Below are 15,358 nucleotides of genomic sequence, written 5' to 3'. Positions count from 1 at the left end.
GTAGCAAAATAGATATATCAATAAATGTTAAACTTTAAGAACGAAGATAATGCTCCATACATAAGAATACTAACAAACTAGCTAGTAGAGAATGTCAATGAAAGCGACAAGCTTTTCATCAACATAGACTCATATTTTAATCGTTGGCCATATTGATTTTGACTATTGAATTAGCCAACTTGTGACCTTATAGATATAATTGATGTTGGCTTAATTAATTAATTAATTAATGTGTATGTTCAACTTTTGAAAATTGAAATATAGAAAATGTGACTAGCTACTAAGAAGTTAGAATCGTTGTAGCTTAGTGCATGTACAAAAGTGGGAGGCATGCTTTGATTGAGTCAACAAGACTAATTCAAACATTATAATCCATACCCTATTGTAACTAAAATGCAAATTCTACTGAGTAGTAGATGAACAGAATATGAACCCAAAAAATAAAAAAGGCATAATAAATGGAGGATGTATATTCATCATATACTCCACCCACTTTGTTTGTTGCCACTCCTATTTGCAAATTGCAACGACCCACTATATATGTTACACTTCTCATTTTATAGTTACTTTGTTTTTCATCATATATATTCATTTAGCAAGTTAAATCACGATTAAAAGTTAGACTATATTTATTACATCCTCAAGGAGTGTTAATTTGGATCAACGGGTTGAATTTGGGTTAGTATTTATTATACTTAAAAACTATTAAAAATAGTGTTAAACTTAATTAATATTATTACAATATATGATTTTTGGGTCAAATCAGGTTGAGTACGGGTTGTTAGGTTTTAGTAACTTTGAGCTGGGTTATCGGGTTGGGTTACAAGTAATCACATTTTTTAAGGCATTATTTATCTTTAAATAACAGTTAAATAACAGTAGATAGAGGGTATTCTTAACTTCTTCTTGATCGATCTCTTGTTAGATTTCTAACAGTTACAAGTAGATAACACCAGTTTTTTTTTTTTACTCATAATGTATCATGAAAGTCTACAACTCATATAGCTCCAATCTTCAATTAATAATAAGTTATAACTGTTACAGGACCAACTCAACCAAAAGCTTAAGCTGATGGTTGAAGCCCAGGAATATGTTTTATACTCTATCACGCCCCCTCACACGAGAGCCCGTTTGGGCTAGAAGTGTGGATGCAACATGGGCCCTCCTCATACCCAGCGCTTAATATTCCACTTGAAAGTAGGGGGTGGATGAGATTCGAACCCGTGACCTTTGTGTCACGTTGGCTCTGATACCATGTTACAGGACCAACTCAACCAAAAGCTTAAGCTGATGGTTGAAGCCCAAGAATATGTTTTATACTCTATCAATAACAGTATATTATCAAAATGAATCGTACATTGACAGTGTTTTCTTTTCTTAAAGAGATAAATCACTACATTCTTAAATAACAATTCCTGAATATATAGCTACAAATGAGGCGGCTATTTTGTCTTGGCTTAAGTGTTGCACATGTTGCATTTAGTTCTATTAATAATCAATGAAGGAGCTTAATTAGTAATTAAGTTAGAGTTCAAATTATTAATCATACCACTTGCTATTTACTAATAGCAAGTGGTTTTGAAAATAACAGGAGATTTTGGGTTTAGAGGTAAGTTATAACATATTCGTGTATGCACTAAAATTATCACTGTGATAGTGAAGTAATCATGCAATTATTAAGGTTAAATGCATAGATTAATAAAAGTATATGTATAATAGTGATGGTGATCACCAATAAGAGATTCGAAAAGAGATTGTTGCATTCAATTATTATGTCTAATCTTTACTAATAATAACTACGAGTATTTTATTAAAATAAACATCTTGGATTCTTGGCAATGGAATCGAAATTGATTTGACTCGATCCATACCCAAATCAATCCGAACAAGTCTTATTCGAAAAAAATAGTCCAACCTGAATTAAACCAATCCGAGACTAATTCGAACAACTTAATAACCACCTACACGACCTAAGTTAATAAGCGTTATTTTGATTTAATACAAAAGAGGCTCAATACATTACAAAGTTGTATTATTTTATGTTTGAGAAACGAAAATAAGAATAACACAATAATTCATATACTATTAATAATTGCAGGACTGTATCCAGTAGTATCATCCCAATACTTTGACCACAACATTATTCCTTCATATTTTGGTGACATCTTTATAATAGGAAGCACTTGAGATTTCAGTATATCCGCCGGAATATACCCATTTCCGGCCTCCCACGCTGCCGCCGGCAACCCCATAAAGATTCTCCTTATATATCCGGTCGAAGACCACACATTCCATGAATTTATGAGATTTGTAATATCTCCATCATTATATTGGCATGACGGGTGTCCATAAAATTGGACCCAAACATAATCAAACAACCTTGTCCTAAGGGCCATATCCAAATATTTGTTAGGGTACGGACATAGAGGTGCAGCCGTTAGGTACACCTTTTTTTTTCCTAATAAATTATACCGCGCTACATATCTTGTCAGGTCATCCCAATAAAGTGTTGACTTTGACTGGTCAATAGCAAAGTCGATACCATCAAACTCTGCGTTACCAAGAGGCCTAAAACTCGAGGTACCACCCAAGAAGTTGTCCCATAGGTAACATGCAAAATCCATTGCGTCTTTCTTAGAGGAGAACCCATAGTTTCCTATAGCGCCTCCAAGAGAGAGCATGACCTTAATCCCCAAAGATTGGCAATACTCCACTTGTGGCCCTACACCGGTGCACCCACACCGGTAGATGGGTTGCAATGACCAGCTAGGTTTAGGGACGGGGTTTGACCGGACCCAAATACGTTAAGGAATGCAACATTAACAAACTTGTACCTCCCCGTTGCACACGTTTGATTAAGGGTTCCTTCGAAGCCGTTTTGGCCCCAATAGATAGAGATGCTACCAGCCGCATGAGATTTTGTTGATAGCAAGAGGATGAAAAATGAGATTGTGGTAAGAAGAGAAATGCAATGAAGTTCTTTAGACATATTTGGTCAAGATACTACTAGATGCATAAAATATGTAGTTTAGATATTTTGTGCTTGGCTATCAAAGTTTTATGCTCTTATATATTTATAATATACCCAAACAGGTTATGTGCGCATTATACATGTATGTTTGTGCATCATTTGTTGACTCTGACTCATCATCATGAAAAGTTACTATCGAAACTAATTAATTAATTAATATCGGGTATGTGGTCTGAAATTCGAAAGCACTACAATATTTATAATCTTAATTGTGCGAATTTAATTAAAATGAAAAAAAGTCAATTTTGTATGCAAAAAAATTTAGATGATGTTATAGTCTGAAGACTTTAGAGATTGGTTTGAGGACAATATTTAGATTTTGAGAGTTGTTTATTGAATAGATGTATTCTTGGCGATTAGTTTATTTTCCTAACCAATATGCTGAATTATAGTGTGAAGAATTCAATTTGGAATTTTCTTGTTAAATTAACCTTCTAGATATGTTTATCACTTTATTTCATTTCATATAGCTAAGCTAGTTGCCCACTTAGAAATTACTATTACCACGATCTCTTTGATCATCTTTTTTGGTACTCGTAGTTTGATAAAAAAAAAAAGTTAAAAAAAACAAAAAAAAAACAATACAATACTTATATGTTGCAATAAAAGAATATTTAATATCTCAAAATAATACTCCTTTGTTGCAAATAATGTAAAACAAAGATTGTACATAGAATCAAAAAAATAATAAAAAAAAAAATCCTGAGCGGAAGAAAGTGGGTTAGTTAAGAATTATTGCAATGCCAATAGACTCATGATGAACTCCATTACTAGATCCACCATTGACACTATCCTTAATGGCGGTACTATATCCGCCATCATAGAATCTAGACCAAAGCATAACCCCTCCAAATTTGGAAGACGTCCTAACGTTTGGTAACACTTGACTTTTAAGAACATTAGGCGGTATATACCCACTTACAGCAGCACCTGGAGCAGCAGGTAATCCAAGGAATATTTGGCCAGCATTCACGGTAGTCCATTCATTCCACGAGGTTACGAGTTTGTTGGTATTACCATTAGCATACTGACACGGTACATTGTTGTAGAATTGCACCCAAACATAGTCAAACACGCCCGTGTTTATGGCATTGCTAAGATGATCATCCGGGAAAGGGCATTGTGGTGCTGCTGATAAGTAGACCTGCTTTAGAGTGGTGCTACGTCTACTGAGTGATCTTGCTAGGATATCGTAGTGATCTCCTGAGCCAAGTTCGATGTCGAAGTCTATGCCATCGAGCACTGCATCTTCGAAAGGGCGTGAGTTTGAGGTTCCTCCTAGGAAGTTGTCCCAAAGGTAGTTTGCTACCTGCGTGTATATATTGACATTTAAACTCAATTGTAGTTTGATTTACAGTTATGTAGGTAGTTAGCTTAGGATTTATACAAAAATTGGGAAATTTCATTGATTTAAGTAATTATTGAAATTGAGCCTAATTTGCAACAATTGACTTTATGAACTATTCACATAACTTGTTTTGACTCTTTGTTTGTGATTTTGTGGTGTTGAGAAAAAGTATATTAAGGCGGTCTAATTAGAAGAACTATCAAACTACGAGATAAAGTATACTTTTTAAGTCACGTGATAGTCACATGACTGGTCAACGCCAGAGTAAAAAAGTCAAACATCGGAATCTGGCGTCAAGGATCCTCTAGACAACAAAACACACTTATAAGGTCCTTTTAGACCACTTTGAACATATAAGGTCCTTCCAGACAAAAGAGTGAAAATATTAGTCCATTCCAGACAAATTTTCCTATAATTCTTCTAATAAATATATTGTGGTGTTGAGAAACAGTATTTTAAGGCGGTCTTAGTATATATAACTTTATTATTTTTGCTAATAAGTAATCAAAGGTATTCGCATTAGAAAGTCAAAGTATGCATTGACAAACGTGCTAAATGAAATTTGTCATTTATTATGAAACGGAGGAAATATTATGTTAACAACACAAGATCATAGTCAGATGTCTTATTATCCAATCCAAAATTGGACTGTACTGTTGGATCGATCCGCAGGTTGTGACATGATAGAGATAGTATCAAAGATACACCTTTTTTTTTTTTTTTTTTTTTTTTGACAAGATCAAAGGTACACCTTGATATATTATCCATTACATATATTTACGGATAATATCAAGGATTAAATTAAATATTATTGATTGTAAATATTATCGTATCTTTGTAATCTTCTCTTTATGTAAATATTGTAGCTAGCTGTCCCAACATCTTATACATTATTAATCTTTCCTAAGTTAGATTAGTGCATATATTCAGAGTATACATACTCTTGCATATATAATCATGTATATGGTTCTTGCTACTTGAAATTTTCACTTTAATAATCCTTATTTCTTCTCAAAACACACCCACAAACAAAAATGGCCATTGATAGTAGTCATCATTTTGAGGGCTACTCTTCAAGGGCTAGAAGGTTCACACTACGACTCCTCGAGGGGCGGTTTTTCATGGCGTTTACAACCATCATAATCCTAACCTTCATTGGTACCTCCTATATATTTAGTCTATACTCAAGTGACATCAAAACAACACTCGGGTACGATCAAGCCACCCTTAATCTCCTTGGTTTCTTCAAAGACCTTGGTGCTTATGTTAGTGTTCATGCCGGTCTCATCATGGAGGTGGCCCCACCTTGGGTAGTCCTCTCAATTGGTGCCATGATCAACCTCTTTGGCTACATCATGATCTGGCTCTCGGTCACTCACAAGATCGCCCGCCCCTCGGTTTGGTTAATGTGTCTATACATCACCATTGGTGCTAACTCCTTAGGGTTTGCTAACACTGGAGCTATAGTACCTTGTATCAAGAACTTCCCTGAGAATCGAGGCGTTGTGATTGGGATTTTGAAGTCGTATATTGGTTTAGGTGGGGCTGTTATGGCTCAATTGTATCATGCACTCTATGGTAATGATACAACGGCTGATGGGGTGATCTTACTCATTGCTTGGCTACCCGCGCTCACTTTGTTGATCTTTGCGTTTAGCGTTCGAGTCCTTGAGTTTTCTAGTCATAGAGAGATCAAGAGGGAGAAGATATTTTTCAATGGTGTCCTTTACATCTCTTTAGCCCTCGCGGGGTTCATCATGGTTATGATCTTAGTGCAAAAACAAGTCCAGTTCAGTAAAACGGGTTATGGTGTGAGTTGTGTTGTAATCATGCTTCTCCTCATACTACCTCTCTTCCTAGTCTTTAGAGAAGAGTTATATGCTTCTTCAAAGGCCAAGCTCGAAATGAATACTAATACTCCCGGTATGTCCCTCTCTACGCTAAAGGTCATGCCTAGTAACGATAAGTCTCCATCAACGAATCAATCTAATGATAATAATACTAATGGAAGTCATCGCGAAGTAGAACATAAAGAAGTGTCATGTTTTCAAGATGTGTTCCGCCCTCCGGCTATAGGGGAAGACCACACCATCTTACAAGCAACGTTTAGTATCGAAATGATGATATTGTTCCTTGCTACAACATGTGGCATAGGGGGGAACCTAGCAACAATAGACAATTTAGGCCAAATTGGGGCATCATTAGGGTACCCTAAAAAAAGTACTAGCACATTTGTGTCATTAATTAGTATATGGCAATATTTAGGACGTGTATTAGGAGGACTAATTTCGGAGCACTTGTTAAAGTACAAATGGCCTAGGCCAGCCAGCCTTACCATTGTCCTCTTTATATCGTGCATTGCTCATCTTCTCATAGCCTTCGACGTGCCATATGGCCTCTATGTAGCGTCGATTATCATGGGATTTTGCTTTGGTGCCGAGTGGACATACATGTACTCTATCATATCCGAGCTCTTTGGGCTAAAACATTATGCTACATTGTACAATTACGGCTCACTAGCCGGCCCACTAGGCTCGTACATTTTTAACGTGAGAGTCGCAGGGCACTTGTATGACAAGGAGGGGTTGAGACAACTCGAGGCGTTAGGGCTAACGAGGAAGCTTGGGGAGGAGTTGATGTGCAATGGAGTCAAGTGTTACCAATTGGCCTTCATTATAATTGCGGCCGCCACGTTCTTTACCGGGCTTGTGTCTTTGATTCTTGTTGCTAGAACTAGGAAGTTTTATAAGGGTGATATATACAAGAGGTACCAAAAAGATGAGAATAACGTGAATTAATTTTATTTGTTGGATTTCATTTGTTTGTGTATCTTCTATACTTTTGCTTAATTTTTACAGTAGTTACAAAGACATCCAAGAATCCTCATTGGCCTCATATGATTAAAATCCCAAAATTCAAAATCATTGCAACAAAATTTCTAATGAGAAATGAGCTTCATTCTCCTCGCTTTTGCTCAATTTTAACCCCAAATCATAATCAAGCACTATTTGCATTAATTATTAGGTTTGAATTTTGAAATATAAATTCAATTAGAAGAAAACCCCAATTTGCATAAAAACCTAACTTTACGTTTTAAATTAAATAGGATGAAAATCAGTTAATAATATGAATTGTCATTTGTCAACGGGGGCTAACTCGCCTAACTAGGCATGAACCAAAATTTTCAGATGCATTACTTGAATTGTCAACCAATTACTTGTCATAGGCGAGTGTGTGAACAATGTAAAAGTAAAAAAAAAAAAAAAAAAAAAAAAAGGATAAAAACACGTGAAGTAAAAGGATAGAAATGACCTGTCGTGCATCGGCTTGTGAAGAAAGGGAGTATTTACCAATACCACCACCCAAAGAGAGGAGCACTTTAATTCCCTGCCTTTGGCATTCTTTAACATCATCTCCTATGCTTTTGCAACTTCCAGGAATGCTTGGGTTGCAGTGGCCAGCTAAATTTAGCTCAGGAGTCTGACCATTGCCAAATACATTTAGGAAAGCAATGTTAATAATCTCATAGTTTCCGGTCGCGCAGGCGGCGGCTAAGGTGCCTTCATCACCATTCTGCCCCCAATAAATAGCTATCCCAGCACCATGGCAGAGATTCAAGAATTGGGATGTTAAGATGAATATTGCGAGTGTCAAGATTGCCATCTTAAAATCTAGCTTTAAAAAAAGTCTATTATTTTTATTTAGGTTGTGTATTTTGTACTAGTACAATATTGAAAGCTATTTACAGGTACACATTATAGAGGTCATGCATGCACGTCAGGCCAAATTTCTTTTTAGAATTTAAAATGGGCAACTTGAAGCACTCTTTGATTCTACATTGTTACTAGCTTTCATATAATATGATAAGCTAATCTTAGTTATCTTATGATACATATTTGTGTGCTTTGGGTGTTTTTATATATATGGACAAAAGGGCCTGATCCTGAATCACATTTCATTGTACGATAACTCAATAATATTACATTTATTTAACTCATTGAAACATAATGATAAGCATATAATAATTACAAGTAACTAAGCTAAGCCATGCCCCATGCCACTACATGCCTTTAGCTTAGATACATGATAATAGGCAAAACAACAAAATATAATTTAAACGTAATTACACAAAGACAAATGAATTAGACTTTTTGGATGGAGTCCATGGAGACTGCAAATAAATGAACTTAAGGGTTGCCAATAATTGGGATGCCGCCGATTGAGATGTGAAGTCCGCTTCCACTTTTGCTGCTTCTAGATCCGCCATTCACACTATCCTTGATGGAGGTACTGTATCCATTGTCAAAGAACCTAGACCACAGCATTACCCCTCCATACTTGGGAGAATTCCTAATGTTTGGCAAAACCTGAGTTTTAAGATTATCAGGTGGAATATACCCACTGTTAGCAGCACCTGGAGCAGCAGGTACTCCTAGAAAAATTTGTCCAGCATTTACAGTAGTCCATGTGTTCCAGGAGCTTATGAGTTGGCTGGCATCGCCGTTAGCATATTGACAAGGTGCATTGTTGTAGAATTGCACCCAAACATAGTCAAACAAACCTGTATCTATGGCGTCACTAAGATGAGCATCAGGGAAAGGGCATTGTGGTGCAGCTGATAAGTAGACCTTCTTTTGAGCAGTGCTACGTCTATTGAGTGCCCTTGCTAGAGCATCATAGTTCTCTCCCGAGCCAAGTTCAATATCAAAGTCTATGCCATCGAGCACTGCATTCCCAAAAGGGCGTAAGTCAGAGTTTCCTCCAAGGAAGTTGTCCCAAAGGTAGTCTGCTACCTGTGTGGTAAATAGAAAAACAGAACAAATTGATTAGCTTACAAAACAAAGCTCCTACCAGAACAAGACCATTGGCCTAATCAAAACTAGATAGTTCAGCTGGTAAAGTTCTCAGGAGATGAATTAAAAACTTTGCATGAGGCAGTTTTTTAATTCAAACTATGTTTTGAGCCCAGAGAAAAGCATGACTAGCTAATTTTAGATCATTTTTACTATCATGCAGTCTTGCTCTATCACTTTAGTTTAAATATGGTGATTGAAATAATATGTATTTGGTACTTGGCTTAGCATCTAACATAACACTCATGATAACAGTGGGAGAGTACACAATAATTTAATAAGGCTGAAAAGATACAAAACACATTGACATACTCTATTAATTGTGCACTGTATAATCCGATATATGCTAGGAATATATAATAGAGTTTCTTTACTAAAAGAGCAATACCTGTTGTGCATCAGCTGGCGAAGAAAGGGAGTAAGTACCAACACCACCACCCAAAGAGAGGAGCACTTTGATCCCCTGGCTTTGACAGGCTGCAATATCATCCCCAATCGAGCTGCAACTTCCAGGATTGCTTGGGTTGCAGTGGCCAGCTAAGTTTAGCTGAGGGGTTCGGCCGCTGCCAAACACAGTTAGGAAAGCAATGTTAATATACTTGTAGTTCCCAGAAGAGCAGGCAGCAGCTAAGGTGCCCTCATCACCGTTTTGCCCCCAATACGTAGCAATTCCAGCACCATGACAGAGATTCATGAACTGGGATGTAAAAATGAATAATGCGAGTGTCAAGACAGACATCTTTGAAACTCTAGAGGATGTCTTTTTCTTTGTTTTTGCACACTATGCACACAAAAAATGTAAGCTTTTTATAGGCACAACGAGGTCATGCATGTTAGTCCAACTATCCTTAGCCTCCCAGAATTAAGGATAATTATGCATTATGCATGCCCTACATTCTTATTTGTTTATCAATTCGTGTATGTAGGTAGAGAGACAAGTTAGGCTTAGGCAGTTGCTCCTTTCGAAGAATTTAATGAAAGAAACAGGAATGATTGTTCTCAAATATCCGCAAGTCCAATACTTAATTTTATTTATATTCTAGAAATTTCATTAGATATTCATACTTCAAATCAACCCCTCACATAAGTTCAAAGTTCTCAGCTCTCCAAATCCAGACCAGCCCAGCGCATCACATTATTAACTTTTATATATAGAAGACTTTAGACTTAATAGGCTAATAACTATATGACACCTACCTTAATGATGTTAACAGAATTTTATTTATGTATATTTTTTGCATAAATACATTCTAACTAATTAATGGTTCCTTATCCTATCTTTAAAAAATTTAAAGATTCCTCAATCAACAACTAGAATTATTCAAAAAAATAAAAATAATATTAACAGCTAGAAATGAGGATGCAGTACATGTGCATTATATACTAAGATCACCCATTACCAATGAAAAGAACACATTCAAACTAGTCAAATCAGGATTGTAAATATATCACCAATTACTAATGGAACAAATATTACCCATGCTTTTAATTAACTTCCTGAGCTAGTAACCAATTACATCATTTACATGGACATGAAGAACAAAGTGCCTTCTTTCAGAAAAAAACAAAAGAAAAAGAAAAAAAAAAAAGCGCCTAATCAACTTTCCTAATACAACAATGCTAGTTGCTCAATTTACAATTATATTTGGTATTACTTGGTATTATAAAACACCCTTCATCTTTAAATGTTGTTCTTACTTTAATTGTTTTTGTGTCACTAAAAAAGTCAAAGTGAATGAAATTTAGAGACTGAAGAAGTACGAGTAGAAAAACTTAAATGGCCGTCTTTTATCAAAAAAATAAAAGCTAAAAAACTCTAAAATAACACAAAAGGAAGAGTGAAGAATGTTAAGGTGTACGGAGACCAATTTGGTATAATTGAGGTAGATATACATATTAGTCCAAAGCTTCATTTGATAAAATGAATTAAGGGCTTGTTCTCATTGACTGAACTCAACTGAACTGAATTGAACTGAACTGAACTCAGCTGAACTGAAGTGAAATGAATATTTTATAAGAGAAGGAAATTAGGTACTGAACTGAACCGAGCTGAGCTGAGTTGAGTTGAACTGAATTGAATTGAATTTCAACGTAAGAGAGCAGGCCCTAAGTTTGAAAATTACTCCATACTAGACAAGTATGTTATATATTGCCTTCATTCTAGGTAGATATTGTAGTAATGAATTTGGTAGAATGAAGATGAGATTCTCTATTTTCCTTGATGTTCCATATTTTGTCTCAAACTTCTGCCAAATTATCAAGATTAAGCTTATAATTCTAAAATAGTTAATAAGAGATACACTTCATGACAAGGTAAGACATAAAATGCTCCAAGCCACTCACCCTTACATCTTTTCCGTCCGCTCCGCAAATGCTTTGGGTCAGGTTATTAAGTTGATGCTGCATATAAGTCTCCATGTGCCAGCACGGCCGAAGCCCTTTAGGCTTTAGCTGCAGTGTAACTATCCATGAAGAGTGCATGTTGATGCTACGGGGCTATAAATATGCTCCTCTCCCATTCTTGAATGGCTGTATGTTCACTCCCAATAATTCCAGTCCCAGGCATCCCTGAAATGTAAAAACAGAGGGCGTTAAAGGCAAAACAGCATAAAATTTTCAGAACTTCATTCAAAGTATAATGGAAACCTCATGTAAAAGCTGAATGAGGAATTCAGTAAACTCAACATGTCATTAATGACCAAAACTCCGTTCTCTGTACCCCAATGTTGAAATTGCTCCTAAGTTCCTCACTGCTGTAATCGTCTGAGTTGTCCTGTTACCCTGCTCATTTCATTCAGCAATATTGATCTTCAGATGATGATTGAATATAAAATCACAATATCTTTAAAACTAGCCAACTTAAAATAAATACCTTGTAGAAGAAAAGCATCACATATTCCAAGCCACACATTCTAGAAGAAAGACTGTATGTACAGATTTCGGAAACCATCCAGTAGAAATCAAGATGGATGCAGGGTGATCCACGCCACTTTGTATATATAACAACGAAAAAATGCTTTCACTGAAGCTGATAGGTTGAGCACAATTTTGTATGTAGTCACCAATAATCACCACAAGAGCAAGCCCCGTTCTTGAAGGTATGAAACCTATTGGTATCTCTAACAATTATTTCCCGCCTAGTGATCTTGGATATGAGCTTGATTGCAACATGGCAATCTCCACAAATGCGAAGATTCTTAGTAATTCTGATAGGTGTTGGTGGTCTAGTATTAATAAGGGCAAACACTAAAGCCAGCTTTTCACTGTGAACTGTAAGATGGCCTTCTTTATCCTCCTCCTCTACATCATGAAGAGCAAAATCCATCTCTGGAACATAACCTTCCTCCTTCATTTTCCCCATTAATACATGCAGTTTATCATAAATTTCTTTAGACTGTGGATGTGATCTGTCCCCTGCGAGGAATGTATAAACCTGACCTTGATGCTCCACATTACTAATGCCTGGTGTTTTGTTCATGCCTTTGTTCTTCATCAGTGACCTGATTGTGCTAACTTCCTTCCACTTCCCTGCTTTAGCATAAATGTTAGATAGCAACACATAATATCCACCCTGTTCAGGTACCATTTTAAAAAGATGGTCAGCTGCTATTAGCCCAATTTTCATGTTGGAATGGACACGACAAGCACCTAATAGAGCTCCCCATACTCTTTCATTTGGCTCAACTTGCATCTCCTTAATAAAAGAGAAAGCCTCGTCCACTCTCCCTGCCCGTCCTAAGAGATCAACTATGCAACAATAATGCTCTAACCTAGGGGGTATATTGTACTCTTCAGTCATTAGTTTATAGTAATGCTGCCCTTCTTCCAACATCCCTGAATGACTGCAAGCTGACATAATAGCAACGAATGCAATAGAATCAGGAGTTAAGCGCTCCCTTCTCATTCTTGAGAAGAGGGAAACAGCTTCGTTACCTTGTCCAACAACACCATAAGCAGAAATCATAGAAGTCCAAGAAACAACATCACGAATCTCCATCGCATCAAACACTTCCCTTGCTTCCTTCAAGCAACCGCACTTGGCATACATGTTGATTAATGCATTCTCCAAGGATAAATTTGGAAGAAGTTTTCTTCTTTCAACAAATTTGTGAATCTTCCTTCCGAATGAAAAAGCAGAAAGATCACCACAAGCAGGAAGAATACTCGTAAAGGTAACCCCATCTGCTTCAATTCCATAATCTTCCATTTGAGAATAAAGATCAATGGCTTCTGCAGCCATGGAATTATTCACATACACAGCTATCATAACATTCCACGATACCAAACTCTTCTTAGTCATCTTCTGAAACATTTTCTCGACAAAAACGACATTTTCAGAAGAAGTGTTGGTAACAGCTGGAAGTAAACTTGCCATAGTGCCAGCATCTGCATTCAACTCCACTGACTCCATTTCTCTACAAATTCTCAAGGCGTCATCGAAATGCCCTTTCTGTGCATACCCAGCAACCATTGAATTCCAAGAAACAACATCTCTTACAGGCATTTCATCAAGAACAATCCTAGCATCAATCAAACAACCACACTTCCCATACATAGAAACTAATCCATTCCCAACAAACAAATTCAAGTTAAGCCCAACTTTAAACACAGCAGTATGAATTTGCCTACCAACCCACAAATTCTCAGACCCAGAACAAGCTTTCAAAGCACACGGATACGTATAATGATCAGGTCTAACTCCAACCCTAGACATACTCTTAAACACCCTTAAAGCATCGGGGTACTGTTGGTGGGTCACATAGCTCCTGATCATAACATTGAAAAATATAACATTTCTTTCAGGACTTTCATCGAACAGATGGCGTGCAATGCCCAATAAATTAAAACCCGCATAAGCCCTGATCAATTTTAGCCGAATACAAGAACTTGAATAAAGATTATGGTGAGTTAGTATGTTGGCATGAAGTTTTTTCAGGGTTTTGAGGTCTGGGTATGAATCCAAAATATGGGTACATAATTCCTCTGTAAGAAACACATTTTGGCGGGTAAATTCGAGTTTTTGGATTGGCGGAGAAAGGGTTTCCAGTTGATTGAACGTTGATAAGTGGCGAATGAAATAATAACGCCGAATAATCATCAAGTAGGAAGTATAATGTCACTCTTTAAGAGTCGTAACGCCAAAAATATGATGCTAGGTCAGGAAGAATAAAATGAAGTGATTTTAGATTTGAATAAAATGAAGTGATTTTAGATTTTAATACATACTCCCGGGGCAACATAGCTCAAATACTGTAAAGTCGTACCTCGTACCCGTAATGTAATGTCAATTTAATGGAATACAAGATCAATTTAATAGTCGATTTGGTAACTTGGTTTGAAAAGGTAATGTGATAAATTGCCAATTTGGTACTACGTAGTATGCTTAACTGATTGTTAGACCTAGCAATCTTGACCCAGATCCGATGACCTGACCTGAAAAACCCGAAAATGACCCAAAACCCGAGATTGACCCATACCCGACCCGAAAAATGGAATTGACCCGATCCTGAACCGACACGCGAACTAACCTGACCCAAAGTTGACCCAACCCGAATTCGACCAATACCTACCCGAAGTTGACCCGAAACCTGAATCAACCCGACCCGAACCATTCATGACCCGAATGTTAGCTGACCTGAAATGACCCAACCTGTAAGTGACCCGACCCGAATGACCCATTTGCCGGGTCTACTGACTGTAAGAGTAAAATGAGGTGACTATTAAAGATTATCCATTTTTTTGGTCAGAAGTTGTAATGTGTCTAGTATTAATTTGTTATACATGGCAAATTTCTGCAGAATAATTACTTTTTGCAAGTGTATAAAAGATAAATAAAGTTAACTTGAAGGGGTCAAAATTAAGCTTATAAACAGAGGGGATAAATAAAGTTAATTTGAAGTGTACAGATTCTGCATTATGTTTATTGCCTCAGCTGAGCAACTGGTGCGTTTTGGTTATCATGGGCAGCCTACAATAATACAAGAGTTTAGTCTCTCCAATTTGTTAAGGCAAGGTCGATAACATAGCTCTGGTTAAAATGGTAGAACATAATAGAAACTCCCAGATAACAGCTTATTTCAGTAAGACTTAACTGAGACACAGAAATTGTTATGCAACTATGGAACT

At 36.6% G+C, this 15,358-nt stretch overlaps 3 protein-coding genes and 2 pseudogenes across 4 annotated transcripts; 1 reads left to right on the top strand and 4 right to left on the bottom strand.

Moving 5' to 3' along the window:
* Positions 1-2,051: 2,051 nt before the first annotated feature.
* On the bottom strand, positions 2,052-3,006 carry LOC145608976 (hevamine-A-like; annotated as a pseudogene).
* Positions 3,007-3,447: 441 nt separating this feature from the next.
* On the bottom strand, positions 3,448-8,042 carry LOC145608302 (acidic endochitinase-like). Its single transcript, XM_081663918.1, has 2 exons — positions 7,692-8,042; positions 3,448-4,340 (listed from the first exon to the last, which is right to left on the bottom strand). Exons 1-2 carry the CDS (start codon positions 8,040-8,042, stop codon positions 3,753-3,755), a joined length of 939 nt encoding a protein of 312 aa, XP_081520044.1. The 3' UTR covers positions 3,448-3,752.
* On the top strand, positions 5,414-7,177 carry LOC145609482 (protein NUCLEAR FUSION DEFECTIVE 4-like). The gene has a single exon (XM_081664957.1). The coding sequence runs from the start codon at positions 5,414-5,416 to the stop codon at positions 7,175-7,177; it is 1,764 nt and encodes a 587-aa protein (XP_081521083.1).
* A 398-nt stretch (positions 8,043-8,440) lies between the features above and the next one.
* On the bottom strand, positions 8,441-9,972 carry LOC145607731 (acidic endochitinase SE2-like). Its single transcript, XM_081663325.1, has 2 exons — positions 9,621-9,972; positions 8,441-9,172 (listed from the first exon to the last, which is right to left on the bottom strand). Exons 1-2 carry the CDS (start codon positions 9,969-9,971, stop codon positions 8,567-8,569), a joined length of 957 nt encoding a protein of 318 aa, XP_081519451.1. The 5' UTR covers position 9,972; the 3' UTR covers positions 8,441-8,566.
* Positions 9,659-14,330, bottom strand: LOC145607730 (putative pentatricopeptide repeat-containing protein At3g49142 pseudogene; annotated as a pseudogene). Its single transcript, XR_014105618.1, has 4 exons — positions 12,105-14,330; positions 11,918-12,013; positions 11,576-11,800; positions 9,659-9,795 (listed from the first exon to the last, which is right to left on the bottom strand). The product of XR_014105618.1 is annotated as a putative pentatricopeptide repeat-containing protein At3g49142 pseudogene (transcript).
* Between the last annotated feature and the right edge of the window lie 1,028 nt (positions 14,331-15,358).

Source organism: Chenopodium album, chromosome 23 (genome assembly GCF_948465745.1).
Source record: "Chenopodium album chromosome 23, dcCheAlbu1.1, whole genome shotgun sequence".
In the NCBI taxonomy this organism is placed as follows: Eukaryota; Viridiplantae; Streptophyta; class Magnoliopsida; order Caryophyllales; family Amaranthaceae; genus Chenopodium; species Chenopodium album.
Note: the sequence above shows the minus strand (reverse complement) of the source record. Positions and strands in the feature narration are given on the sequence as shown.

Coding starts and splice junctions, on each gene's coding strand:
- LOC145608302 (XM_081663918.1), bottom strand. CDS start 8,042: ATGGCAATCTTGACACTCGCAATATTCATCTTAACATCCCAATTCTTG. Junction 4,341..7,691: donor CACAAGCCGATGCACGACAG/GTCATTTCTATC, acceptor ATATACACGCAG/GTAGCAAACTACCTTTGGGA.
- LOC145607731 (XM_081663325.1), bottom strand. CDS start 9,971: ATGTCTGTCTTGACACTCGCATTATTCATTTTTACATCCCAGTTCATG. Junction 9,173..9,620: donor CGCCAGCTGATGCACAACAG/GTATTGCTCTTT, acceptor TTTACCACACAG/GTAGCAGACTACCTTTGGGA.
- LOC145609482 (XM_081664957.1), top strand. CDS start 5,414: ATGGCCATTGATAGTAGTCATCATTTTGAGGGCTACTCTTCAAGGGCT.